This window comes from Ursus americanus, chromosome 3 (genome assembly GCF_024610735.1).
Source record: "Ursus americanus isolate L20-20 chromosome 3, mUrsAme1.1.p, whole genome shotgun sequence".
NCBI classification, from domain to species: Eukaryota; Metazoa; Chordata; class Mammalia; order Carnivora; family Ursidae; genus Ursus; species Ursus americanus.
This window is the reverse complement of record NC_142129.1, coordinates 83,821,618-83,849,027: the sequence shown is the minus strand read 5'-3', so window position 1 is coordinate 83,849,027 and position 27,410 is coordinate 83,821,618. Positions and strand designations below refer to the sequence as shown.

At 35.5% G+C, this 27,410-nt stretch overlaps 1 protein-coding gene across 5 annotated transcripts in view; it reads left to right on the top strand.

The window, feature by feature from the left end:
• The window catches only part of ORC5 (origin recognition complex subunit 5), a 176,994-nt gene that overhangs the window by 35,403 nt on the left and 114,181 nt on the right, over positions 1-27,410 (top strand). For 3 of the 5 annotated variants that reach the window (XM_087861163.1, XM_087861165.1, XM_045793424.2), the window contains exons 10-12: positions 509-621; positions 1,766-1,813; positions 8,211-8,321. In XM_087861163.1, the coding sequence (XP_087717289.1) occupies positions 509-621; positions 1,766-1,813; positions 8,211-8,321 (272 nt within the window). The remainder of the gene's footprint in view (positions 1-508; positions 622-1,765; positions 1,814-8,210; positions 8,322-27,410) is intronic. The other 2 variants (XM_087861164.1, XM_045793425.2) reach the window with 1 other exon arrangement.

The window sequence follows — 27,410 nt, the reverse complement described above, 5'->3', positions numbered from 1 at the left end:
ATGTGGGGTACTGTAGGGATACAAAAAAAACCCAAAACCAAAACCCAGATGTGTTTCCTTCAGCAAATATTATATATAGCTTGGTAAGAAATATAATTTATGTACAACTAACTGTTAATACAATGTATAAAGTTACATGGGCTGTAACTGAAATCCACAAAGTAGGAATTCATAGTAGGGATAGATTTTCTATTATTTTGGTATGATAGGAGAGCAGCAGGGAAAGTTTAATGGAAAGTATGGCTTTGATGGGCAGGATGGGTAGGATTTAGACTTCAGAATAGGAGGAGCTAAGCAAAAATAATAGAATGAACAAGAATATGATTAATAGTAATGTTCACCACCACTCCTGCTGCCCATTATAATGGCATTTTAAGCTCAAGGAGTAGGTCGTTTTTACCAGAGAACACCATATGGAAGTCAAAAGATCAGTGAGAAAAGATAAAGAGATACTTAAAATCTAATGGTAGCCTATTAAATGCCTTCATAAAAGATTTTTGTTATGTAGGTCTCTCGGCATATACTCATGTGGAGCTTCCCTATTACTCTAAGTTTATTCTGATTGCTGCATACCTTGCTTCATACAATCCAGCAAGAACTGACAAGAGGTTCTTCCTTAAGGTAATAATTATTTCTTTTTACTTTGTTTTTGAAGATTCCAGGAATGTTTTAAAATTTCTCAACTCTTGTAAGTTTCTCAGGGGCAGATATTAGAATAAGAGATTGCTAAATGTACATTTAGGACTTACTCTTTAAGACTTTAAATTAAGGTCACAACCTGAATGGGGAACGTAGGTAGCTTCACAGAAGAGTTCAGGTATACTTTAGGTAATAGTTCTAGATTAAAAAATATATAAATAATGTTTTGTGTAAAGTATGAGAGATGGTAATAATTTTAACGTTGGTAATTCCTTCATTGTTCTAAAGCTCCTACAGTAGTGCTATGCATTCCATACAGCATTATCTAGAACATTCAGAAGCCTCTTCTGCATGTACATTAGTTGGAGAAATCCCATTTTGGAATTCTTTTCTTTTTGGGAAAAAAATGCAATTTGATTCATTATTAAATATATTTGTAATGAATTTTTTTTTAAAGATTTTATTTATTTGACAGAGAGCGAGATAGCGAGAGAGAGAACACAAGCAGGGGGATTGGGAGAGGGAGAAGCAGGCTTCCCGCTGGGCAGGGAGCCCAATGCAGGGCTCGATCCCAGAACCCTGGGCTCATGACCTGAGCTGAAGGCAGACACTCAACTGACCGAGCCACCCAGGCGCCCCTATTTGTAATAAATTTTTATTTGTTGTTTTGCTTATCTCTCCCACTAGTCTTTGTTTCATGAAGGCAAGGACCACATCTGTTTTTTTCTCCACCGTTAAATCCCAAATGCTGAACCAAATGTTCTCAATCAGTGATTCTTATGTGAATTGACAGCCTGCCTTAAGGGATGAATAAAAACCCATTTATCTGTGGAAGTTTTGTTTTTATAGAAACAAATATGCTGTACTAAATCAATATAATAAGTTAATCTCTTAGGAAGTATCATTATTTTATTTTAACCTCTTTCATACAGAAGTAATCTTGTATATAATCGAAGTCTAAGTCAAAGCGGCCTAAAAATATGTTGATATTTTAAGTGGTAATAAATAAAATAAGAAAGCCTAAGATATGTAAATTAGTATATATGTGCCATGTTTTAAATTATGTTTTCTGTTTTTGTGGAGTATCACCTTTTTTCCCCATCTTAATTATTTTCCTTAATTGCAGCATCATGGGAAAATCAAGAAAACCAGCTTTCTAAAGAAACATGAAAAGGTATTTACCTTTTAATTTCTCTCTTGGGAAAAACTCATGAATTCAGGATACTGTAGAAAGTGGATAAATGCATGCTTTTATTAGTTATTGGATGTAAGAAGTTTTTATTGATAAGGTACCATTATAACGTTGTAGTGGTATTTTGTTAAGTCGAGTGTGGTGACAAAGACACATTCAAGTGAGCTGGTATTGGAGATAAAAGTGAGTTGACAAGGTCTTTTAGTGAATTCATAGATGAAAAAGATTACCGTGGAATTTTTAACTAAACACAGCTGGTTTTCCTCTTTTCCCCTTTGAAACCCTCACAAAAGTGACCCTGAAGAAATAAGAAAGGTGAATACATAGGGACTAAGTGGATGAGAGACCCGCACAACTTGGAACAGCATTGTAGGTAGATGCACAGATGACTAAATAGGCCGACAAGGCGGGCACCTAAGCCCAAAAGCAAGCAGATTTGACCTGGGGAGTCTGGAACAGCTTAGAAATCAGAGGCCCTGAGCACATTCGAAGACAGGGTATAGGGCCACACTGAAATTGGCAGAGGAGCGTTTGGACTGCTCAGATACTTGTTCTGCTTTGTACATTGAAACCACCGCTGCCTTTCTTGACAAAAGATGGAGAAGTCATACCTGTTAACTTCGTAACATAGGAGCTGTGAGTCTTGTTTCTCTGTCCCATTCTTAAAAGAAGTTTTTCTCTAATGCCCTTCTGAAATGATAGTGTTTTCTCACGATTTTGAAGACATTGTTTTACTGTCTCTGGCTTTATTGTTGCCACTAAAAAATCCACTATTTGTTATTCCTTTTTTGATATCTCTGTTTTTCTCTAGCTGCTTATAAGTTCTCTTCTCATTTTCCTTTAGTGTTTTTACTGTTTCACAACATGGTGGATCTGGAATTGAATTTTTTAATTGGGATTCATTTTGTTTCCTGAATTTGAATAACGATGCCTTTATTCAGTGCTGATGAATTAACTTTTCAAATATTAGCCTCTCCCTCATTGTAATATGTCTTCCTGAGACACTGATTAGACATAAGTCAGACCTTCCCACTCTGTTCTCTTCATCTCTTAAGTCTTCTCATTCTTTATTACCTTTGGTCTCTGTGTGCTGTATTCTGGGTGATCTCTTCAGTTCTGTGTTCTTTCTTTCTTTGTCTCTTCTGTTTACATCATCTTTATCATTCCAGTAATGTCATTTGTAATTTTTAGATGTTTCATTGGTTCATTTCAACTCTCATCACTTTTATATTTTTCCTAGTCCCATTTTTCTTTAACATAAAAATATTTTATGTTCTCTCTTATATTCTGGTATTAGAAGTCCTTGTCGATATACGAATTCTCCATTTTCTGTTTTTGTTGGCTCATGCACATAATGCCTTGCTCCTGAACATTTTATTATTTTTAGTTGTTGCCTGAATTTCATCTTGGAATTTTTGAGGCCTGAGGTGTGTTCTTTTTGAAAGGTTTTACGTTTACTTCTTGTGCAGGCACTTAAGAACACCAGTAACCTGTGATCATTTGAAATTCGGTTCTTAGCCTTGGAGGTTTTCAGACCACAGAGGTACTGTGAATTCTGCCCCCACATCAGTGTTAAGCCCTGTTTCTAATTGAAATTCTTGGGGAAGACTTTTGTCCTCCCTTCACACAGCATCAGAGTTTGTCAGGGAAATTTCCTTACCAGATCCATTTGCTTGGAGCGGAAAATTTTTTCTGGTATTGCCTCCTCACTGAGACATCTCTGATTAGGCTTTCCACTATAGGCAGATCATTGATTTTGTACCTTCTTTCTTATGTGTGTGCTTTGGGTAGTAAAGGATTGTTAGGAGGGAGTACTTATAGCTGGGGTGGTCAGGGAAGGATCTGTGGTAGGGCTTGCATATGAATGGGCACTCAAGAATGGTGGGGACTGGGACACCATGGTGGTTCAGTCCGTTAAGTGTCTGCCTTGGGCTCAGGTCATGATCTCAGGGTCCTGGGATCGAGCCCTCTGTCGGGTTCCCTGCTGAGCGGGGAGTCTGCTTCACTCCCCCCCACTCGTGTTCTCTCTCACTCGCTCTTTCTCAAATAAAAAAATCTAAAAAAAAAAAAAAAGTGGAACTGGATGTGCAAAGATGGGAGAGGGGGTATTCCACTGAACTGTAAAGTGAGTTTCAGAGAAAAGTCATGTGAGGCCAGGTTGTGGAGGAATTTTGTCACTCACCAGTTCCTTAAGGGAAGGAAGCCCATCTATTCACCTCTGTGTCTCAGCACTTGGTGATATTCGTGGGTATTTACAAATGAATAGGTAGAATAAAGAAAATTGAAGAATGAACATAAGACTAAGAATTTTAGTCCTGTTCTTTAAGACAGAGAAAACCATTTAAAGATTTTGAGGTGGGAGATATGAGTGCTGTATGAAGGTCAGTGAGGACTGTGACATCCTAGCACTCCCCGAGAAGGACAGTCTTGACAGAGGGAACCATATGAGCCAAGACCTCATAGGAATATCTCTAGTTGTAAAGGAACTGTAGTTCTTTTGATGTGATTCTTACTGATTTGACTTTTATAGTAGCCTCTTTTGTCTTTGGTTCATGTTTTAAAATCTGAGCTTAACTGAAAGCTCCCTGCGTATACCTATTAGTTTATATTTTTGTTCCCTCTCTTCCTGAAATCTTGATTGAATGCTTATTTTATGCCAGGCACTCTGCTGGATGCTATGGAGAGTGGAGAACAGAATAGCCATTGTCTCTGCCTTCATGAAGTTCTCAATCTAATCAAGCCAGTACACATTAAAAAACAAACCACACGAATAATTATTTTAACAGTTGTTGTGACTGGAGGAGATTATGCTAAGTGAAATAAGTCAAGCAGAGAAAGACAATTATCGTATGGTTTCACTCATTTATGGAACATAAGAAATAGCAGGAAAATCGGTAGGAGAAGGAAGGGAAGAATGAAGGGGAGGTAAACAGAAGGGGGAATGAACCACGAGAGACTATGGACTCTGGGAAACAAACTGAGGGTTTCAGAAGGGAGGGGTGTGGGGGATTGGGATAGGCTGGTGATGGATATTAAGGAGGGCACGTATTGCATGGAGCACTGGGTGTTATATGCAAACAATGAATCATGGAACACTACATCAAAAACTAATGATGTATGGTGACTAACATAATAAATTAAACAAAACAAAACAAAACAAACCAGTTGTTTTGAAAATACTATATATCTTCAGTTGTATAATTCTTAAAAATCAGCTGACACCGATTTTTAAAGATTTTACTTTTAATTCAACTAATGCCTGGGTGTGATGTCAGATTATTTGCCCATCAGTTTATGAAGAAAAGCAACAGTTTTCCCCCTGTCTTCACCCATAGTCTCATTCCCCTGTTCTCTGAATTGTTTCTAGTTTTAGTTTTTCTAGTATAAACGTCCATAACTAAGTTTCTGTCTCTATTTTTCTTGGTGTAACTTGACACCAAATTTGATGCCATTTAACTCCTCAAAAATTAGATTTGATTTCCTTTTTGATCTATTTTTACAGGCCTTCATTCTCCTTAATGAGCTCTGTGGTGGAGTTAGTAGGCATTTCTCAGACTTTCCCTTCTAGAAGGGAAGCCAGTTTGCATGTATAACACACCAAACCAGTTCAGTGAGGAAAGTAACTACCATATGCCTCACATTCCTCTAGAACACTTTAGTTTTAAATTGGGTATGTGTTTTCTAACCAGAAAACTTGAAAAGTGAAAAATTTTCCATTCCAAGCAAATGGATTTGGTAAGGAAATTTCCCTGCCAAACTCTGACTTTGTGTGAAAGGAGGACAAAAGTCTTCCCTGAGAATTTCAGCTGGAAACCAGGGCTTAACACTGATGTGGGGTCAGAATTCACAATACTTCTGTGGTAGAGGCAGAGGGAGAGAGAGAATCTCAGGCAAACTCTGCGCTAAGTGTGGAGCCCAACATGGGACTGGCTCTCATGACTCTGAGATCATGACCTGACCCAAAATCATGAGTCAGATGCTCAACCGACTGTGCCACCTAGGCACCCCGATGTTAACCACTATTCTTAAACTCACACAAATGACAAATGATTAGTAACAAATGATTAGTATCTAGAATTTTTTAGAAGACATATATAAACCAGTAAGAAAAAGGCAAAAATCCAATCGATATGTGGGTAAATGATATAAAAAGGAACCTGAATGTCTAACAAACCTGACGTGGTTATCAGCCTCATTCACTAGTGAGAGAAATGAATCTTTATTTTTATTTATTTTTTTGAGAAATGAAACTTAAACAACAGCTGTTATTTCATGTTCTTGGATTGGCAAAACTAAAAAAAGAATCTGATGATTTTATTGGTGATAATGTAGAAGAATAAGAGCCTGCGTATTCTGTAGGTTGGCGATAATAAAGTTAATATGTGCGTGTACTTTGAATTGGTCACGGTAAGCTGGGCTGGGCTGTAGCAAAAAATAACCCACCCCCCCGAACTCTGAGTGGATTAACATAACAAAGATTTATATGTTACTCCTGACACAGTGGAGTATGGGTTGGGTGGCCCTCTTTTGTAGTGATGCCAAGTAAAACATGGTGATTTCTAAAGTGGCCACCAAAGGGTAAGAAGATTAAAGGATTAAAAGAAGATTAAAGGTTTGAAAGGCCAGGCTTGGAAGTAGGTGACGTCACATTCACCCCCAGTCATCTAATGGCAGAAGATAACTAGGAAATGTAGGCTTCCCTGTGCCCCAGACGAAGTGTTGGTGATCATAGAGCATTGTCTCTGCCCTCTGCTTTCTACTTCAGTTTCTCAGTCCCACTTAGAGAAACTCACACATGTGCACAAGGAGAAATGTACAGGATGGTCCATCACAGGATAATTTGTGATGAATTATAGTGATGAATTTTTAGAAGTAGATTTTAGAAGTAGATAGATTTTATTGTCATAAAATGGAATTCTGTAGAGTTGCTTAAAAATGGGACTTAGAAGTGCGTGTATCAATATGGGTAAACCTCAAAAACATATTGAAGGAAAAAAGCAACTTAGTAGAGTGATATGTCCAAAATAATGTCATTTATATGTCATTATATGTCATTTATCTTGCAGATAGTGCTGTATATTATTTATGAATACATCTATAGTAGCAGTATAAAAGTTGTCATGAAAGTGGTAAAAACACCACATTCTGGATAGTGGTTCCTTTTGGGAGAAAATGGGATGTGAGAGGGGTGTAAGGGAGCTTCAGTTTACCTTTTTTTTTCCTTTGCACATATCACAAATTGGGTGCTGGGCACATTATTATTTAAATATCAGCCTCTATACTTTTCTATATGCTTGAAGTATTTAATGAGAAAGGATATAAAATTTAAGACCTGGAAAATGATTTCTAAACTATTTTTTAGATATAAGTAGCTGAGGTAAACACATACTTCATTTTTTAATTCTGTGTAGGCCTTTTTTTTACAGTCATTCTTTAAAGAAATAATTTTTCTTATGCATGTAAATACAGATTTCCATTTATTTGCCATCAGTAATATAGATATTACATTCTAACAGTGCTACTAAAATTATCTTAGAGTAGACCTTGAGCACTTCAGTTTCTGATGACAAGAAATTGTACCATATGGCTTTGTACACAAATATGCACATTTTATGATCTTTCAGTTTTTTTTTCTTTTTCTTTTTTTTTTTTTAAAGATTTTTTTTTTTTTAATTTACTTATTCGACAGAGATAGAGACAGCCAGCGAGAGAGGGAACACAGCAGGGGGAGTGGGAGAAGAAGAAGCAGGCTCCTAGCGGAGGAACCTGATGTGGGGCTCGATCCCATAACACCGGGATCACGCCCTGAGCTGAAGGCAGACGCTTAACCGCTGTGCCACCCAGGCGCCCCTGATCTTTCAGTTTTTAAATTTACATTGTTTCAGGCTGACAGCAGCTTATTCACAAATTGTCAAATCTTTTATTAGTTTTCTAAGCTAGCATTTACTATAACTGATCTTTTTAGAACTATTAATGGTGAACAAATGTATTTTCCTGGTGGTGGCACAAAAAGGAATGAATAGTGAAAACTAAGGAGTAAGTTCTAGTTGAGGAGTTAGTACCCGGACCCTTGTTTTGGTTATGCACTATTTTGACAAATGACCTGGCTTACCATCTGGTTATAACAACAAAATAGGTGTGATGTTCAGGACTAGGAATGGATGACTTGTGAGGTGTTTATTTAATACCTGTTTATGCTAAGTCAGAAAATCTTGAAGAAAATGTTGAAAGATAAGTCTTTGTATCAGCTAAGGTTTTAACGTAGAGAGTAGAAGTTAGAATTGTTAGGATCTTTGGGGTATATGTATATTGTTACTGGGAATTTGTGGTACAGAAAGTGAGTTCTGCAAGAAGAAAATCCATGTTCTTTTTGTTACAGACAAGTAATCATCTTCTCGGACCAAAACCATTTCCACTAGACAGATTATTAGCAATATTATATAGTATCGTGGACAGTAGAGTTGCTCCAACAGCAAACATTTTTTCCCAGGTAAGCTTAATAATAGGTTCTTATCTGTCCTCTCTGTCTTTATGGAATTCTTCAGGTAGTATAGTTGGTATAGTTCCAGGCATTTAGATTTTTAGTTAGCATATGTTACTGTTTTAACTAAGCAATGAACAGTGTTCTTGGTAAGTACTTGAAAATTCCAAATATAGAATCTTTGAGGGTATCCCTGAATTTGCTTCTGTTTACAGGTATAACTTGATGACAAAACCAACTTGATGTTTCCAGATGTTTTATTTTTTCAATAAAGGAATTTTAAAATTAAACAATTATAATTATCTTGCTGATTAAATAAGTGGTTTCATGATTAAATTGATGAATTATTATGTAGAATATAATCTAATGAACACAAAATTAAAAAAAATTTATTTGTAGGAAAGTAATCTGTAGTATCCTTATTGCTCATATATATGTCAACAGTATGATATTAAAAAAAAAATTTTCTGGAATGATTAAGTTCTCAAAATTTTTCACTAGATGGCAGCAGTACCATAAAAATATGAAATACGACTTTTTAAAATAAAATAAAGTCATTAAGGGTATTTTTTTTAGTTCACATTTTAAGAAAAAAATCTATTAAAAATACAGTCACAATAGATTTCTTAAATGGTCCAGAAAAACAGTTCTTAGCATATGGTATCAATGGGTAGAAGATAAATCAGATGATGTGACTAGCAGTATTGAAAAGCACTTCAGATTTTACAATGAACATTTTGTTCTCTATATATGTTTTTAGGTTGAGAAATATGTAAATAATAACATTGATGTTTAAATTTGCTGCAAATAAATTTAGTCCCTGAATGGATGTTTGACTTATAATCTAATGTATGGTGGTAAATTTTTTTTTTTTTAGGATTCTATTTATTTATTTGAGAGAGAGAGAGAGCACGAGCAGGGGAGCAGGGTGGGTGGACAGAGGGAGAAGCAGACTCTATGCTGAGCAGAGAGCCCACCCTGGGGCTTGATCCCAGGACCCCTGGATCATGATCTGAGCTGAAGGCAGATGCTTAACCGACTGAGCCACTCAAGCACCCCTATATGATGCTAACTTTTAACTTTTCATTTAAAGAAGACTTTGAGAACCAAAAACAGATATGTTCTCAACATTCTCAACATTGAAGTTAGATAATTTTTATGTAAGTCAGCATTTATAGAAAATTGTATCTACATTTATTGTGTTCTTGAAGAAAGGTAGTCTAGTTGGTTATTAAGCTATGTAAATAACTAGCTTAAATAGGTAGATTGGTGGCCCTAATGCTGGTAACTTTAAAAATATAATTCAGTTTTAATCTGTATTATAGGGATTCTTTTTCCATTTTTTTTTTAAATGAAAAAAAATTTTTAAATGATTTTTTTTAAGTCATAGTGACTATTTTTTTTTTAAGATTTTATTTATTGATTTGTCAGAAAGAGAGAGAAAGAGAACACAAGCAGGGGGAGCAGCAGGCAAAGGGAGAAGCAGGCTCCCAACTGAGCAAGGAGCCTGATGTGGGGCTTGATCCGAGGACCCTGGGATCATGACCCGAGCCGAAGGCAGACGCTTAACTGACTGAGCCACCCAGGTGTCCCTTTATTTATTTATTTGTTTATTTATTTTTTAAAGATTTTTATTTATTTGAGAAAGAGAGAGAGAGAATGAGAGCACCAGAGGGGGGAGGGTCAGAGGAGAAGCAGGCTCCCTGATGAGCAGCGGGGAGCCCTACCTGGGGCTAGATCCCAGGACTCCAGGATTATGACCCGAGCCGAAGGCAGATGCTTAAGCCAACTGAACCACCCAGGCACCCCCTGAAATTAATTTGTAATCAGACTTTACATTTTCTTAAAAGCTTTCTGCATATAGTAGAGATTTTTTGTTTCGTTTTTGCTATTGCAATAACTATGGAACAGAAGGCAGCTTCCATTATCTTTATTAAAAGGAATTGAGCTTTAGAGAGGTTAAATGGTATTCCCACCATGACACAATGAGTAAATCATTGAGAACCAAAGCGGAGAAGTGAGGTAGAGAGTTAAGGAAGACATTTGCATCACATGTGATTGTACTTCTCAAGTGCCCCAAAATTACCTTTGTGTGAAGGAGAGAGAGGGAAGGATAATAAATGTTTATTCCTTTTGGAAAGTTTGTAATTTATTCTGGGGGAATAAAACATATACATAAAAATAATGGTATAAGGCTGTAAATGGATGCTGGATAGTGCTGCTGAGAATTCTAGAGCAGAGAGAGAGCACTTCTGGATTGGGCAGGGTGAGAGAAAGACAGCTTCACAGAAAAGGATAAAAGTGGAGCTGGGCTGTGGAGAATGAGTAGGAGTTTTGTTTCTTTAAGTATTTCTAGTTTATGTAAGTGATACCTGTTTATTATACAAAAAAAATGAGAAATTGGATAAATAAAAAGGAAAAGTAATAGATAAAGCTAACATATCTTACTTCCAGTGGATAAAGTTAGTTAGAGATTTAAGAAGGGGAGATGATAGGAGTAAAGGGACGGGACTGGGAAAAAAACAAAATACATTTGTGAACTGTCGCCCCAGTCTCGTTGAGAGTGGATGGGGTTGTATCGTCATAGTGACAGCAGTTGTTGTCGCTGTGGTCCAGAACAAGTAACACACACACAAGTAACCGCACATCACACCTTGCTGTTGATGCCCTCCACATCGTACCTTATGTTGCTAGAGTGTTTTGCATTTATAGTTTGCTGTGTACTAGGTTAATCTTTAAAAAAGGAGAGGGAACTGAAGCTCAGTGCCTAAAAGATCTGCCCAAGGCCACACAGCAAATCACTGGCAGCAACCAGACTTGGATGCAGATTTTTCCCAGCAGCAGGTCTAGGTTTATAGGGATAGACAGTCAAAACCAACAAGAGGTTGCTGATTTGGAGATTTACTAGCTGCTCTGAGGCTTTGGTTAGAGAAGAACAGTATCACCAGTCTGTGTTTTCAGCAGTGTCTGTAATGTAATTAAGAAACAACTTGGCCTAAATGCATCTTTATTTTTTAAATGAAGTTAAATTCTCTTCAACGTAACAGCCTAAACGAAGTTTTTGCTCTTTATTTCTTCTCATTAGCAGTAATCAAAATGATAATTTTGTATATTTAAAACATGGCTTTAAATGAATTTGTTTGTGTTCATTTGATGATAAATCATTTAGGACTTGATCTCAGTGATTCCCATTTGGGATACAAAGGGTGAGAGAATACTGAGGGATAGATGCAACTAACCCTAAGGAATTGAGCTCTGCTTTTGCTTGGTCAATAAAGTATCTAAGAAAATCAAGAAGCATATATATACTGTGTTTAAAAACAAAATGTGGCAGAATTCACATTCAGAAAAAGGGTGTTTCTCCCACAGGTTTTTTTCCCCTTCCCATTGATTCCCAGTGACCGTTTCTATTTTTATCATATTATTCAGCCATCACACTTTACTCTTGACCATAGGAATGCAATTTCCTTAAGTTCACTTAATTCTTTAAGTGAAAGAAGGCTGCCCACATTTGTATTGGCAGTGCTTATTTGATAAGAACACTAGATGGTGATATTGCTGCATTCTAGTTTTAAGAACCTAAGGAAACAGCTTTACTCCTTAAAGTCTTTCATGTTTAGAGAAAGCTGTTTGTTAAATGAACACATTTAACAAAATACAATTGAACAAAATACAAAATTAAACAAAATACAAAACAAAAATACAATTGCCTGAAGATGTTTAATGATATATACATGTATGTATGCACACATGTGTACACGTTCATGAAAATGTAAATAAGATTGATAAAGAATTGTGTTGCATGAGTATTTTCCACCTGGAAGTAAAGTGTTTTCTATTGACTGTTATGTGCCTATGTGAGATGATAATGTATTATTTTTCTAATCATTTATTCCATATGCAACTGTTTTAAAGATTTATTTCATAGTTTCATAGTAATGTGCTGTTCTTTTAGTTTGAATTACCAGTTATATAATTATTTATTATTTGTTACATATAACAAATTGATCAATTTTCACAATTGATCACAAAATTGTTCACAATTTTCTTGAAGTGCAATTTTATTTCCATTGCATTTTATTCAAATCTATTTAAATCTATTCTGTAAAAAAGTTATAAAAATAGTAGCTTAAGGAATCTTTAAAGTTGTTAAAATTCCAATTGAGAATAATGATCAAATTCATAATAGTAGCAGTATTGTATTGTGGTTGGTATTCTTCTGAATTTATTCTTTATTAGGTTTTAGATAAAATTCTATTCATTAATTTTTTAGTCTCATAAGTAGGTAAAAGAATATTAGCATATTTAATGTTTTATGTTAGATTAATGCTCAGATTTATCAAATTGAAATATGGTTTTTAAATTTTTCTGAGACTTTTAAGGTAAATTTACCGTTATCCAATTTAATATAATCTTGTAGTCAAGATCATGGCTCTTTTTAAAAATTGTCAGTCACATGAAACAAATGTAGTTCTTATATATGTGTATGAACTTTGTGAATGGCAAAGCATTAATTCTTGTGTTTTTATTTTTTTTTCCCGTCAGTGTGGCTAGAATGGGTAAACTATACCATGTACATGCAGGAAGTAGTAAAGTTCAGAGGTATTACGTTCAAATTTTAATTTGATCAGATATGTTATTGAAGACCATTTATCATCTTTAAAAGAAATACTGTTGAATTGCCCTTTTTTTTTGAATGGATCAAATGCATTTTTTTATTATTATAATATTTTTTTATTATATTATGTTAGTCACCATACAGTACATCCCTGGTTTTTGATGTAAAGTTCGATGATTCATTAGTTGCATATAACCCCCAGTGCACCATGCAATACGTGCCCTCCTTACTACCCATCACCAGCCTATCCCATTCCCCCACCCCTTCCCCGCTGAAGCCCTCAGTTTGTTTCTCAGAGTCCATAGTCTCTCACGCTTCATTCCCCCTTCTGATTACCCCCCCTTTCTTTATCCCTTTCTTCTCCTACCGATCTTCCTAGTTCTTATGTTCCATAGATGAGAGAAACCATATGATAATTGTCTTTCTCTGCTTGGCTTATTTCACTTAGCATTATCTCCTCCAGTGCCGTCCATGTTGCAGCAAATGTTGAGAAGTCGTTCTTTTTGATAGCTGAGTAATATTCCATTGTATAAATGGATCACTTGCCCTTTTTTTTTTAAAGCGTATTAAAACCAGGTTATGCTTTTTTATTTTATCTTTTTTTTTCCTTGAAGAAAAATGATAATTTTTTTGGAAATTTTTGCATGATCTATTTCATCCTTTTTGATATTTCTGTATCTTCTCTTACTCATCCTTGCCCACTTCCTCCATAGTCTTATATTTAGGTGAAGATAGTAGGAATAATTCTTTAAGATTCTAGTCATGTATATTACTTATTTTAAAATATTAAGCCATATTGCTTTATCTTTTCTCGAGGATAAACTTGCTGAAGAGTTTATTTCTAAAATTACTGGTAGAAGTTTCTGAAAGTGACTTTTAAAGGGAAAATTATCTTTAAAAAATTAAGGACATTTAATTACACATATATTACAAACTGACATTGATCTTATTTGATTTAGCATTTTGAAGAATTATTTTTGAAGATAGTTCACTGTAATTACAGTTTAGAAGTTTTAAAATGATATAATTGTTATATTCTGTATAAGAATTGCAGTCTAAATTAATATCAAGAAGTAGCTGAAAGATAAGAAAAGGAGCATACATTGTTCCTTTAAAAAATAGTTCTATGTACCATATAGACAAGTTGAATTTTTTCAGTAATTAATATCTGATTTCTGAATGGCTTTCTGTTTAGTTGTACATAATTTAATAAGGAAAAATTAAAATGTTCTTACACATTTATTTTAATTTTTAAGAGTATAAAGAATTTTTTTTGAGCAAAGTATAATGTACAGATATAGTTTTTTCAAAAATATACATTTCCATTTCTGCTTTCTCTGCTTTTGGACTCACATCATGATACCATATACATAATGGAATATATTTGGACTGTATTTGTTATATCTGTTTAATTTTTTGGTCATAAATCAACTGATCTTTCCCCAAAAAGGTTGCATTAATTGTAGTAGCATTTAGATAACCTTAAGCTTTCTGCTGATTTAATTGTTGGTTTATAAGCTATACAGGGTATATTTAAACTAATAATTGTGATATTTTCCAAATCATCATCAGTCAGAATGCAGAATGATAATGTATTTTATCTGTGAAAGCTTTTTGAAGCAGCTACTTCATCTCTAATTTACCATAGCTGGAAGATGTTTTCACTACACTTGTTGGGGCTGCTAACCTTTTATTTAACCAAAAACAGATTTTTGGCATCTTTCTTCAAATATAGGTAGCTATTCAGTAAATTTATATAATTTTCTGTTTTTTTTTTACAGTATAGAAGGGATTTTGTTAATATTAACTCAAAAACATTTAAATATAAATATTTTAATCTAGTTAATCTACTTTTAATTCATACTTCAAATTCAAAGTGTTTCTCTTTTTTCCCTGGTTGAAATTAAGTTTTTCTTTCTCTGCTTAAGATTTCATTTAACAGATCCTTACTGAGGCCTGCTATGTTGCAGGCACTGTGTTAGATAAAGAGAATACGAATGTGAAGAGAATGCTATTCCTGCCATGAGGAGTTCCAAATCAGCTTCTGGCTTGTACTAGGGTTAATGGCCTATGTATGTATTTACTGGAGGACAGACATGCTGAATGAAGGAACTGATACTTAAAGGGAAAACTAATAGTTAAATATTTAAGGTGAATAGATAAAAATAGGATTTTTCACTTCAGTAGTCCCTGTTTTTTGATAGTATAGGTATTTGAATGTCTCGTTCCAAGTAAAATTAACAAACCTGTTTGTTGAATCTTTCCTTCTGACATGCCTTGAACTTAGTGTTGTGGAGCATGCTTGTTTAATACCTGTGTCATAACTAAATTTTGCTAATACCAAATTAAATTTAGTTGTAACTAAATTAGATTCTGTTGTATCTGTTGGTATCAAACAATCTCAGTTAAGACTTGAAACTTGTTAAGTTATGGACAAATAAGCAGTCTATTATATTTGGCTTATTATAAACTAAGGGGGTCTTAAAAAGTTACATGGGTGTATTTCAAATACTTCATGATTAAAAGTTACCCTAGGGGCGCCTGGGTGGCTCAGTTGGTTAAGCATCTACCTTTGGCTCAGGTCATGATCCCAGGGTGCTGGGATCGAGCCCTGAATCTGGTTCCCTGCTCAGCAGGAAGTCTGTTTCTCCCTGTGCCTCTGCCTGCTGTTCCCCCAGCTTGTGCGCGCGCGCTCGCGCGCTCTCTCTCTCTCTAAATAAATAAATAAATAAAATACTTTAAGAAAGAAAAAAAGTTACCCTATTTTGTCACTCTTTTATATACAATATTTCAAACTACTTTTGTAAATTTTTAACCAAAACTACTTTAACCAAATAAGCTGATTTTATACTTTACTTATAATTATAAACCTCTTTACCTTAAAGAATTAGTTTGTTGCATAATATTACAGTTGTTTTATATTTTTACAGAAAAAGTAATAACATTTATCAAATGCTAGTCACATAACATCAGAAATCATAGTTGATGAAATATTATCACATGCATGTATTGATTAGGTGAGAATTTGAACCTTGTAAACATAAAGGGTAACATCCTAAATCTAGCTATAATATGTTCATATGAAGTGACTTTAAGTATGATAATTTTCTTTATATTAAGTTTGGCAAACAACAGTTTTCCTGAAAACAAATTCCCTGCATACTAGTGTAGTAGAAAATGTGAAAACCTATTCTTTTGTAAGTTCTCTATGCTTCTTTTGGCTTGTTCCAGCATTCCAATATTCTCTGTAATATCCAACTTAAATACTTGATGCTGTTAAGGTAAATTACATAAATCACAGAAAATATCTCGAATGCTAATGTTTTCTAATAATCTTACTATTTTTTTTTTTTAAAGATTTTATTTATTTATTTGACAGAGATAGAGACAGCCAGCGAGAGAGGGAACCCAGCAGGGGGAGTGGGAGAGGAAGAAGCAGGCTCATAGCGGAGGAGCCTGATGTGGGGCTCGATCCCATAACGCCGGGATCATGCCCTGAGCCGAAGGCAGACGCTTAACCTCTGTGCCACCCAGGCACCCCCTTACTATTTTTTTCTTAATGACAACTGAGACTGTGCGACATTTCATTGCAAACATGGTAAAGGAGGCTTACTTAATGCCTACTTCCTGATGAATAGGTCGGCAGGGGTGCTGTTTGACAGAGGCAGACCCTTCTCTAGCAGTGAAGGGCCCAACTGCCATGGTGCTCAGTCTCCACTGGTGCAGTAAATTAGATTCTCAAGTCCACTCCTACCCCTGATGTGGGTGTATTACTACTCTGCCATCAGACACTCCATAGAAGGTGCCTATTTCCTGAGATTTTTAAAAAACTATTTGGGGATATTTCATATTTGAAAAGAGTGAAGTTACTTTGGTGGTAAGGAATACTAATATTAATTATTTCCAAGGATGAAAAAAAGCACAGTATATTTTAGTCTGTTGCCCAGAGGTAAAGCTTGAATTTCTTGTTGTCATTTGTAAAAGAACAGTGTTTACCCCTACTCTCCTCTTCTCTTGTCTTCCCTAAACCTGGTATTAAATTTCTTCAGTGTAGCCACTTTGCCTTTGTGAATATATTAGCCCAGCAATAGGCATTTTTACTGAATTCTGGAAAAATGGAACCATTGCTTAAGGGTGACATGTGAAATACTGCCTAAGGGATAAAAAAATTGCATAAATTATACTTTCAACTTCTGAGTAAAATAATACATTGGTACCTTATTTTTGTAGGCAATATTTTATAGCCACCTTTCTCAAAGCTTAGTAGTGCTTCTAATAAATATCCCAAATGTATGCCCTTTGTTCACATTTTGAGGGGGAATGTATTCAACACCAATAAATTTTATTTGACTTGGCAGATTTTTTTTTTTTCTTCCTGAAAGCACAAAAGAACATATGGGGGTATGTGCTTGCGTGTGCCTATTTAAGAAAACCTATACTGTTAATATAGTGACTATGTAGGCAATGCATACCTTACTTAGAGCTTCATGACTAGTTTGTTTTAATGAGGAAAGGAGTTTTAATAGGAATAGTTTGATAGATGATTTAGAAAAATCTACGTTATGGAAATGTGTGTTATATTTTTAAGTACTTTTATAAAAAGATGATTAGAGGAAACGTTGATGCTTAAGGGGATTTCCAGTGAGCAGTTGTCTTGATTTCTTGTCAGCTCACAACTATTTGGAGTCCTTTGGAGGACATTGGCCTCACCTGCCTGCACAAAGACATATTTCAATAACTGGTGCCACACCTGCGCATACAAAGACATATTTCAGTTTCTCATAGTGAGAAATTGGGGTTCTCACTGCCAAGTCATCTATAGAACCTAATTGCTCCCTCACCTTGGACACTCTAAATGTGAGAGTTGAATTCTTAGAATCAAGAGTAATCATGCCGTGTTAGGAGCCAGAAAGGGAAATAAGTGTACCCACAACTGTCTAATCTACTCCCTTAGCTTCAGGTGCTGTGTGCCTGCTGATGTCTTTTGAATCCTGTATTTCTAGCCTGTATCCTCTCTAGTTTTGGACCAGATTGCCAACTGAACGGTCATACCTGAACGTGCCATGTTCATCACACACTGATACATCCAAACCAAAAATTATTCCCTAAACCTTTTTTCTGTTTTTCAGCCTTACCTAGATTTCAAAACTAATCATTTATTTATTCGTCCTTTAACAAAGCACATACTTTGTAGCATGCACGGTGTTAGGTGCTAGAAAAACAAAGATAATACAGGTTTTTTTAAAAAAAGTTCAGTGGAGAAATCGTTTCTGAACACTTTCGTTTCCCTGTAATTGGTCACCAAGGCCAGTCTGTTTTTCCTCCAAAGTACAGATGTCTCTTGGACTTACTCCTTTTTTCCCACGCACGCTGCCTTTGCCTTAAAAACGTAGCCTCATTATCTCTTGGACGACTGCACCCAGCATCCTGGCTGGTCTCCCTGTCACCGTGTACTTCTGAATTTGTCTTCCCTACAGTCGTCAGCATAAATCTTAAATAAATTTGATCTTGTTTTTCTGCTTACACTTTTTTAAATGAGTTACTTTATCTGCAAAATCAGTTCTCCATTCCATAACATTTCCTGTAAGGTTCTTTACAGACTGGCCCCATTTTCTGCTACTTTCTTTATTCACCCTCTACACCATTCACAATAAACTGTTTCTTCTCTGAAAAACACCCACTCCACATCCGCAAACGCCATTTCTCCATGAGTCCATGATCTGCCTCCCTCCCTATTACTCATTCTTTTCTCTATAATCAGACAGTTGACTTTATACGTATCACTAGCATCCCTCTCATACTGTGTCATTACCATTTTATTATGTGTTTGTCTTCTCTGATATATTGAATTCTTTGAGGCTGCAAAGGTCCTTGTCTTTTTTTGTGTGTCTCACACAGTGCCTTCAACATGAGATTCACTCATTGAATGAATGGTTTCCCATTCTCTTAAGTTTGCAGTCATGGCCTTCCTAGATAAGAACAATTTGCAGTCATTTGTGTGCTAATAAGTTCCAGAGATTATAGGCGCTCTCTTTAGTCCTCTATGTAAAAACATACATGCCAATTTTTGTTTATCTGAGCATAAGTGAAGACTAATAGTCTACTCCCCACCTGTTTTTTGGAAATAGAAATTCCATAGGTGAGTGTCCAGAGGTGATGATTTTAAGTTGAGCAGCTCTGACAGCATTTGCCTATCCCTTCCACTGCCGCACTCATCAGCTCTACCTTGTGTGTGCAGAACTGGCAGTTGAACTCTCTTGATGTCCGCCACATGCTCATGAACTATCACGTCACCTGAAATCAGATCAAATGTGGTGCTTCTTGGGTTGTATGACCCTCGTGCATTAACATATCGCATATTCTTTTATTTAAATAATTTAATATGTTTCAGGTTGTAAATCTCCTCCAGGACAAACAGGACAGAGTATTTCACAAATCAATTGACATAGATACCAACCTAAGAAAGTATAAAAATAATGAGCATGTTAAAAATTAATTACGGTTGTAAATTGATTTCCTTTTGTTGGCAGAAAGAACATAGTTTATTAGCCCAGGAACAGGTTCACACTGTTTTAACATCAAGCACTTCCAGCTGAAGCTTGTTAGTGACTGCCTCTCAGATTAAGAAAAAAAAATCTTCACTGCGGTACATGAACTCCTCTTGTTAAGACATAATCAGCTCATCCCCTCCATGGATGAGAACAAAGAACGTAATAGTACACAGAGCAAAGATTAACTAAGTAAATATTGCACGACCCCATTTAACATGTAAGTTTAAAAAATATCCAAGTATCAGGAGGTTTTTCACTTGTTATATTTCTTCGTGAATGCCTCTCACATGATCGAGGAGCTAGTCAGAGGGGAAAAATAGATACTTTGGCATCTGACTTAAGCAGATTGACTATTTTAAGCTAAAGTAAAATAAAGTTATTTAATTATGGTCAGTATTGCTGGTAGTACATGAAAGCTAGGCAAATATTGTTTTCTTTGATAGCAAGAGGCTTCAGATCTTTAGTTTTGTTTATTTTTAAACCAAGGACTAAAAACCAGAAATTTTATTCTGAGGAAAAACATCAATGGCAACATATGACTCAAACTTAACACTAATATTAACTAGTTCCCATAGCTCTTTTCCCCCCATTTCTCAAGTTTTGTCCATATCCTCTACTAGATCCTGACTTCTTCTAGTACAGCTTTTTTTTTTTTTTTTTTTAACTTTATTCTGTACTTCCTGGCACCAAATCTAAATCCTCACTTCGAAAAACAAAATCCACTCCCTGGGCTACTTTCATATTCATTTGAATTTCATTCATTTGAATTTGAGTTTGGCACAGTAGACAAGAAAAACAGCTGTGGAAAATGGTTAAAATATGAAAATTATTGACAAAAGAATATGCCTTAATAGGTAATAGAAACCAAAAAGGGGGGTAATAATTTCCCCACAAAAATTTAAACTAACTTAATTAAAATGACACTTCTTGAGAATGATTTCAGTGTTTCAGGAAAGACCTTTTCTTTGCCTTTGCTTTTTAAAATTTTAATGTTTATCCTAACTTAATGTTTTCAACTGTTATATGTTTTGTATGATTTATTATAATAATTTTTTGGTAAATCTTTAATCTTCCAATGTATAAGAAATTTTGCTTTGTAATGCCATTTTTAGTGTTATGTAATTTCAGGTTTTAAGGAATCACGCTTTTCCCTACCTTATCTTTTAGAAATTATCTTTTAGAAATTAAACCTTAAAAGCAGCAATTTTATGTCTAATGTGCAGTCTGATTTATGAAAAGTTAACATTTCATTAGGTTAGCAAATTGCACTTAATATTTTACTTTGGTGACATCACACCCCTCGCATCTGATAATTTTCTTCATAGGATTGTTTATTATTAAGGCTATTACCTGTATCCCTGGGGCAGGACATTTGCCTATGTTGAGATATTTCTTAATCCTTTTTGCTACAGTTTCATTAAGGTCTTTGTTTTGTCTGCAGTGTCTTTGCTGCTGGGTTTCTCACCTCAAGCATACTCACAGAACCCCTTTCAGTGTGTAGTGCTTCCAGAGTCGTCATTTTACTTACTTCTTCCATAAAGGTTTCCTTAGTCTGTCCCAACAAAGTTATCTCTTCCTGTATGCTGCAGCTCCCTTTTGGGGGGTAGTGTAAGGAATATAGGCTTTGGATTCCAATGGTATTCAAATTCAGTGCTGCTCTTACAACTGTTAGCTCAGTGACTTTAAACATTTACTAACCGCTTTGAAGTTGGTTCTTCATCTGGAAAAAGGGGTTTATGTATAGTACCTAATTCACGGTGGGGTTCTTGTGAGGACTGAAGAAATTAAAGTGCCTACCACAGTGTCTGTACAGTTTAGAGATCTAATCTATCAATGTCTGTGTCTGATCTGTAGAGCTTGGACTCAATAATAAGTTCCAGTCCCCATACCACTGTTACCCATGGTCTCTAATATTAATCAATCCCATAGCTCTCCCCCCTCACCCCCGCTCATGTTTTGTACATATCCTCTGCTAAATCCTGAAGGAAGGAAGGAAGGAAGGAAGGCCAGGTTACATATGTGTCATCTCAGGAATTTTGAGGGACCCTAGAAGAAAAGATAAACACACTGACTGGGGTCTTCAGTACAGTAAATAGCTTTGGCAAGACCACCTTCTAATGTTCATCAACACCCAAAGTGAGTCATTATTTTGGCTAAACATTTTTAATATGTTAAACATTCTTAAGAGTAAGTGCTTAATTTAAAATTTATTTTTACAACTCTAATTTTTTTTTTAAATCTCTAACATGGTGTACATGTTGTATGTATTCTTTTTCACTGGGACTTTTGGATTAAATAATTTTGCAACATCTGCTGAAGTGCCTCAACATATTTGTTTGGGGTGACTGACCAGGGACTGATAATGCCATTCATCCTTTATGATGTCTGTTTTCTCATCCGTAAAATGAGGCATTGATCTCCAAGGTTTTCAGTCCTGATGGACTAGCTCAGAATTTTGTCATTTTTATATTGAAGCATTTGGTTTTTATAGTCTCCACACAAACAGACTTTCACAGTTTTAAGAAATAGAAATAAAAAGTAAATTTTGGGAAAATGTGGAACACTCAGGCTGGGATTTACATAATAATAGTTTTGCTATAATCATATGTTCTAGAGGAAATAAGTTGTACAAGTCACAGGTTTGTAGCAACTTTGTGAGACCTTTATGGGCTCAGAGCATGAAACCAGCAGCTACAAATCCTTTCCTGCTAAGCCACAAATCATCTGGCTTTCAGTAAGAAAATATGTAATCTGTATGCTTTTTAAAATCTACATAGCCTCAACATAGTAACCTATCAATATTGAAATAATTAACGTCTCTAGTTTGCCCATTTTAAGCAATATTTTATCAAGTAGTTTCTTTAAATCTGATGTAAATATGAGTCAAAAAATGTTTTTATTTCTACAAGTAGATATTTGTAACTTCATAGGTACTTAAACATTTTGAGAAAAAATTTATTCTGGCAGTTCATAAGGTCTTTCTCAAAGCCCTCTCTGTATTTTGTGTATTTTATCAGTGTATGTACAGTTGTATGTACATACAGATACACTGTATGTATGTTTTTATTAAGGTATAATTGACATACAACATTATCTTAGTCTCAGGTATATAACACAAGGAATCGAGATTTGCGTATACTATGGAATGATCACCATAGTAAGTCTAGATAACATTTTTCACCATACATCGTTACAAATTTTTTCTTGTGTACTTATTTTATTGGATCTTGTATGTTTATATTTTAAATAAACTTTTTTTGGGGAGGTAATTGTAGATTCACATGCAACTGTGAGAAATAATATGGGCTCTTCCTATATGCCCTTTATTCAGTTTCCCCCAAAGGTTACATCTTACAAAACTATAGTGTCACAACCAGGAGTTTGACATTCATGCAGTCCACTGATCTTATTTAGATTTCCCACTTTTACATATATTTATTTTTGTGTGTATCTGTGCATACTTGGTTATGTGAAATTTTATCCCATGTGTAGGTTTGTATATCTACCACTATAGTCAAGATACAGACCAGTGACATCACCACAATGTTTTTATAACCATACCCACCTCCTTCCTGCTCCTTCGGCCAACCCCTGGCAACCACCAATCTCCATCTCTAAAGTCTTGTCAGTTCAGGAATTTTTATAGGGGCGCCTGGGTGGCTCAGTTGGTTAAGCATCTGCCTTCGGCTCAGGTCATGAACCCAGGGTCCTGGGGTCGAGCCCCAGATCGGGAGGGAGCCTGTTTCTCCCTTTCCCTCTGCTGCTTCTCCTGCTTGTGCTCTCTCTGTGTCAAACAAATATATAAAATCTTAAAAAAAAAAAAAAGAATTTTTATAAATAGAATTATATAGTATGTAATATTTGAGATTGGCTTTTTCCAGTCAGCATAATTAATTCTTTTGAGATTCATCCAAATTGTTGCATGTGTCATAGTTCATTCTTTTTCTTATTGCTGGGTCGTATTCCATGATACGGATGTACCACAGTTTGTTTAACCATTCACTCCTTGAAGGACATCTGGGCTCTCCCATTCTTTGTTTTGTATAGTTTTGGTTTTGGCTATTATAAATAAAGCTATATGAGCATTCATGTACAGGTTTTTGTGTGAACATGCAGTTCGCTGGGATAAATGCCCAGTGGTACAATTGCTAGGTAATAATTGTATATTTGTTTTATAAGTGATGTCAGTGTTTTACCACTTCCTGTGAAGTATGGTAATCTTACTTCTATTCAGATCCTTTTGCTTTCTTAGTTTCTTTTCTTTTTTCTTTTCTTTCTTTTTTTTTTTTTTTTAAGATTCATCCACTTTTTTTTCTGGCTTTTTTTTTTTTTTTAAGTTTCAGAGGTAGAATTTAGTGATTCCTCAGTTGCATATAACATCCAGTGCTCATTACATCAAGTGCCCTCCTTAATGCCCATCACCCAGTTACCCCATTCCTCCACCCTCCTCCCCTCCAGCAAACCTCAGTTTGTTTCCTAGAGTTCTGCATCTTTTATGGTTTGCCTCCCTTTCAATTTTCATCTTATTTTATTTTTCTTTCCCTTTCCCTATGTTCATCTGTTTTGTTTCTTAAATTCCACATATGAGTAAAATTATATGGTATTTGTCTTCTCTGACTGACTCATTTCACTTAGCATGATACCTTCTAGTTCCATCCACATTGTTGCAAATGGCAAGGTTTCATTCTTTTTGATGGCTAAGTAATATTCATATATATATCCCCACATCTTCTTTATCCATTCATCTGTCAGACATCTGGGCTCTTTCCATATTTTGGCTATTGTGGACATTGCTGTTATAAATATTGGGGTGCATGTGCCCCTTCAAATCATTATGTTTGTATCCTTTGGATAAATACCTAATAGTGCAATTGCTGGGTTATAGGATGGCTCTATTTTTAACTTTTTGAGGAATCTCCATACTGTTTTCCAGAGTGGCTGCCCTAGTTTGCACTCCCACCAACAGTGTAAGAGGGTTCCTCTTTCTCTGCATCCTTGCCAACATCTGTTGTTTCCTGAGTTGTTAATTTTAGCCATTCTGACTGGTGTGAGATGGTGAGTGGTTTTGATATTGTCTTGAGTATCAGGTGGTGGTATAGTTTTTAATCAGATTTGATTAAGAAAATTCATGAGGAGATAGTCTATTTAATTTATCTGTATTTCTGCTCTTTCCACTGTTCTTATTTCTTGGCACTCAGGGTTCCTTCTTTTACCATTTCCTGTTTGTTCGAAGAAATTCCTTTAATCACGCTTTAAAGGTAGGTCTGCTAATGACAGATTCTTTAGTTTTCCCTTGTTTGAGAATGTCTGTATTTCCACTTTATTCATGAAGGATTGTGTTTTGACACATAGAACTCAAAATTGCCAGTTTTGTGGGGGTAGGATTTGTGTTCAGTCCAGGGAGGAATAAGCTTACCTGGGTAGCTTTCTGTTCTGGATTGGGAATTAGGGGATGCTAGGCTGGATCACTTTGTGCTGTTGGGTGGAGAATCACAGGACTCCCTGCTTTTATATTGTTCCTCTAGTCCTGGGTCCCTAAGTAGTGAACCTTCCCCTTTCCATCTTTCAGAGTCCTTCTTTGGTTGCTTCTTAAGTCATTTCCAGGCTATATAGTTGTCCAGGGAAGACCAGTAAATATGAATCTATGCCATCTTGTCTGGACCAGAAGTTCTCCTGTATTTTAATTTAATTTTTTATATTTTCCTTTCTAACCCTGCTTTCTAGGCTCTTTGTTAGTATTTGTTTATACAGTATGTTCAAGGGTAAACAAAGCTCAGTTGCATGAGAAACCTTCTGTAGATTAGTGCTAACATTTTTTTTAGAATATTCAAGTATATTTTACCATTATTACTTAGGGAGTTTATCCCCAATCAAGATTAAATCCTTTTAAGGCATTAATTTTATTGACTGCAGCATATTCCAGTTTATTCTTCTTTGCTAGAAACAGAGCCTTACTCAGAATCACTTCGTGCATTTGGGGCCTTACCAGTGGAAATGACTCTAACAATAGGATTGGTTGCTGCAGCAGATGGCAAGGACTGTCGTCCCACCTCTACCTTATGCATGCACATGTACACACACACAACCGGGACACTATATATAATGAATCTGGTCCCAAGTACCTTCACCATCTAGAGACTTCTGCCATATTCCTACTGATCATATTAAACTGTAAAGGTATTAATGCTAGCCTAGAGATAACGATTTAATTATGTTATCATGAACATTTTAAGTTGGGCAAAGAAGTAAATCAGTAGATGCACAGTACTTAGAGCAACTCAGGAGGTACTCTAGAAAGTTTCATGAGTATGCAATTAGAAATAAAAATTAGATAATTTTTATGAATTGGCTAATGGAGAGGAAAGTAGATATTCTTTTTTAGCTTTAAAAATTTTATTTTTTAAAAGTTAATGGGCGTAAAAGGAAACTGAAAAACACAAGAAACAACAAAGTCATCCATAATCACAAGAACTTTACAGTTTGACTTCTAGGTCCCATGTGTGTATCTACACAAGTAAGCATTTTAATGTAATTAAGATTGTACGGTTATGTATCATGCTTTTTTATACACCGTGAATATTTATCATTTCAAAGTCCCAAAACTACAAGTATTTTGATAACCAAGAATACACTATACCGACTCCATCTGAAAGAAAAAAAATATAATCCTGCCTTTCTTGGTGACAAAAATTTTCTAAAGGACAAAAATGGCAACAGGCCTCTAGATAAAGATATTGGCAGAGTTACAATTAAAATACTGCATTCCCTTAATGTTCAGTTAAAACTGAGACATAAAGTAACAGAGTACACAGTGTATAATGCTTCTAAAAGAATTCATTGTCCAATCTGTACTTTTCAAATACTAGCAAGAAGGTATGTTTCCATTGAATCACTTAATGTGTTCCTATACTACAGCCAAAGAGACACACGCACATTAACAGTTATCATTACAATGTAAATATGAACACATCTGCATACATCTCTCCCTCTGTACTTCCTTCTGCCCCTCTGCTGCCAGCCTAAGTCCTGACATTTCTCAGAGACAGCTTAACAATTCCATCTCCAGGGGCGCCTGGGTGGCGCAGTCGTTAAGCGTCTGCCTTCGGCTCGGGGTGATCCCGGCGTTCTGGGATCGAGCCCCACATCAGGCTCCTATGCTGGGAGCCTGCTTCTTCCTCTCCCACTCCCCCTGCTTGTGTTCCCTCTCTCGCTGGCTGTTTCTCTCTGTCAAATTAATAAATAAAATCTTTAAAAAAAAAAACCAAACAATTCCATCTCCAGGATGCTGCTTTCCTATGAATAACAAAAAGAAACTTATAAATTGATTAATTCACTAGCTATACATTTTATCATACATTGTCACTTCAGGACATCCAAAAAGCTTAGATGTTACAAAATAATGAACCTTGTCCACAACAAACACGAGTACTTCATAAAAATGCATAAACAGACCTATGGTTATAACCTAAAACGGTCTTCTAGATGTGGAGATACTAGCAAAAAGCCCTTCCCTTCACCCCTCCTCTGCTCCCTCCGCCATTTTATTGGCTAAGTATAGACTACATCTAGCTCTAAGAGGTAATCGGATTAACAGACACTCCCAGAACAGTCCTGAGGAAGGTAGGTATTCTTGAACTTATGTGTGTATAGAAATAATTTTCTGAAAGTTTCATATATTTTCTCCTGGTATAAGTTAATATGTTTGAGATTCAAAATATTCATTCCACAAGTTAATCTTTGTACATGATTTTTTTCAGTTTTACTCTAGCAGTGTCTTAATAAACTGGCAGAGTACTTTTAGATTGTTGGTACATTTGTGCATTGCTTTATGTAGTATTCTCTCAAACTCTGTATGTTGTTTTTGTTCATATGGTAAGGTCAAGGAATTAAAAAAAAAGCTCTGAAATTAGTGATTTTTAATTTGAAAAA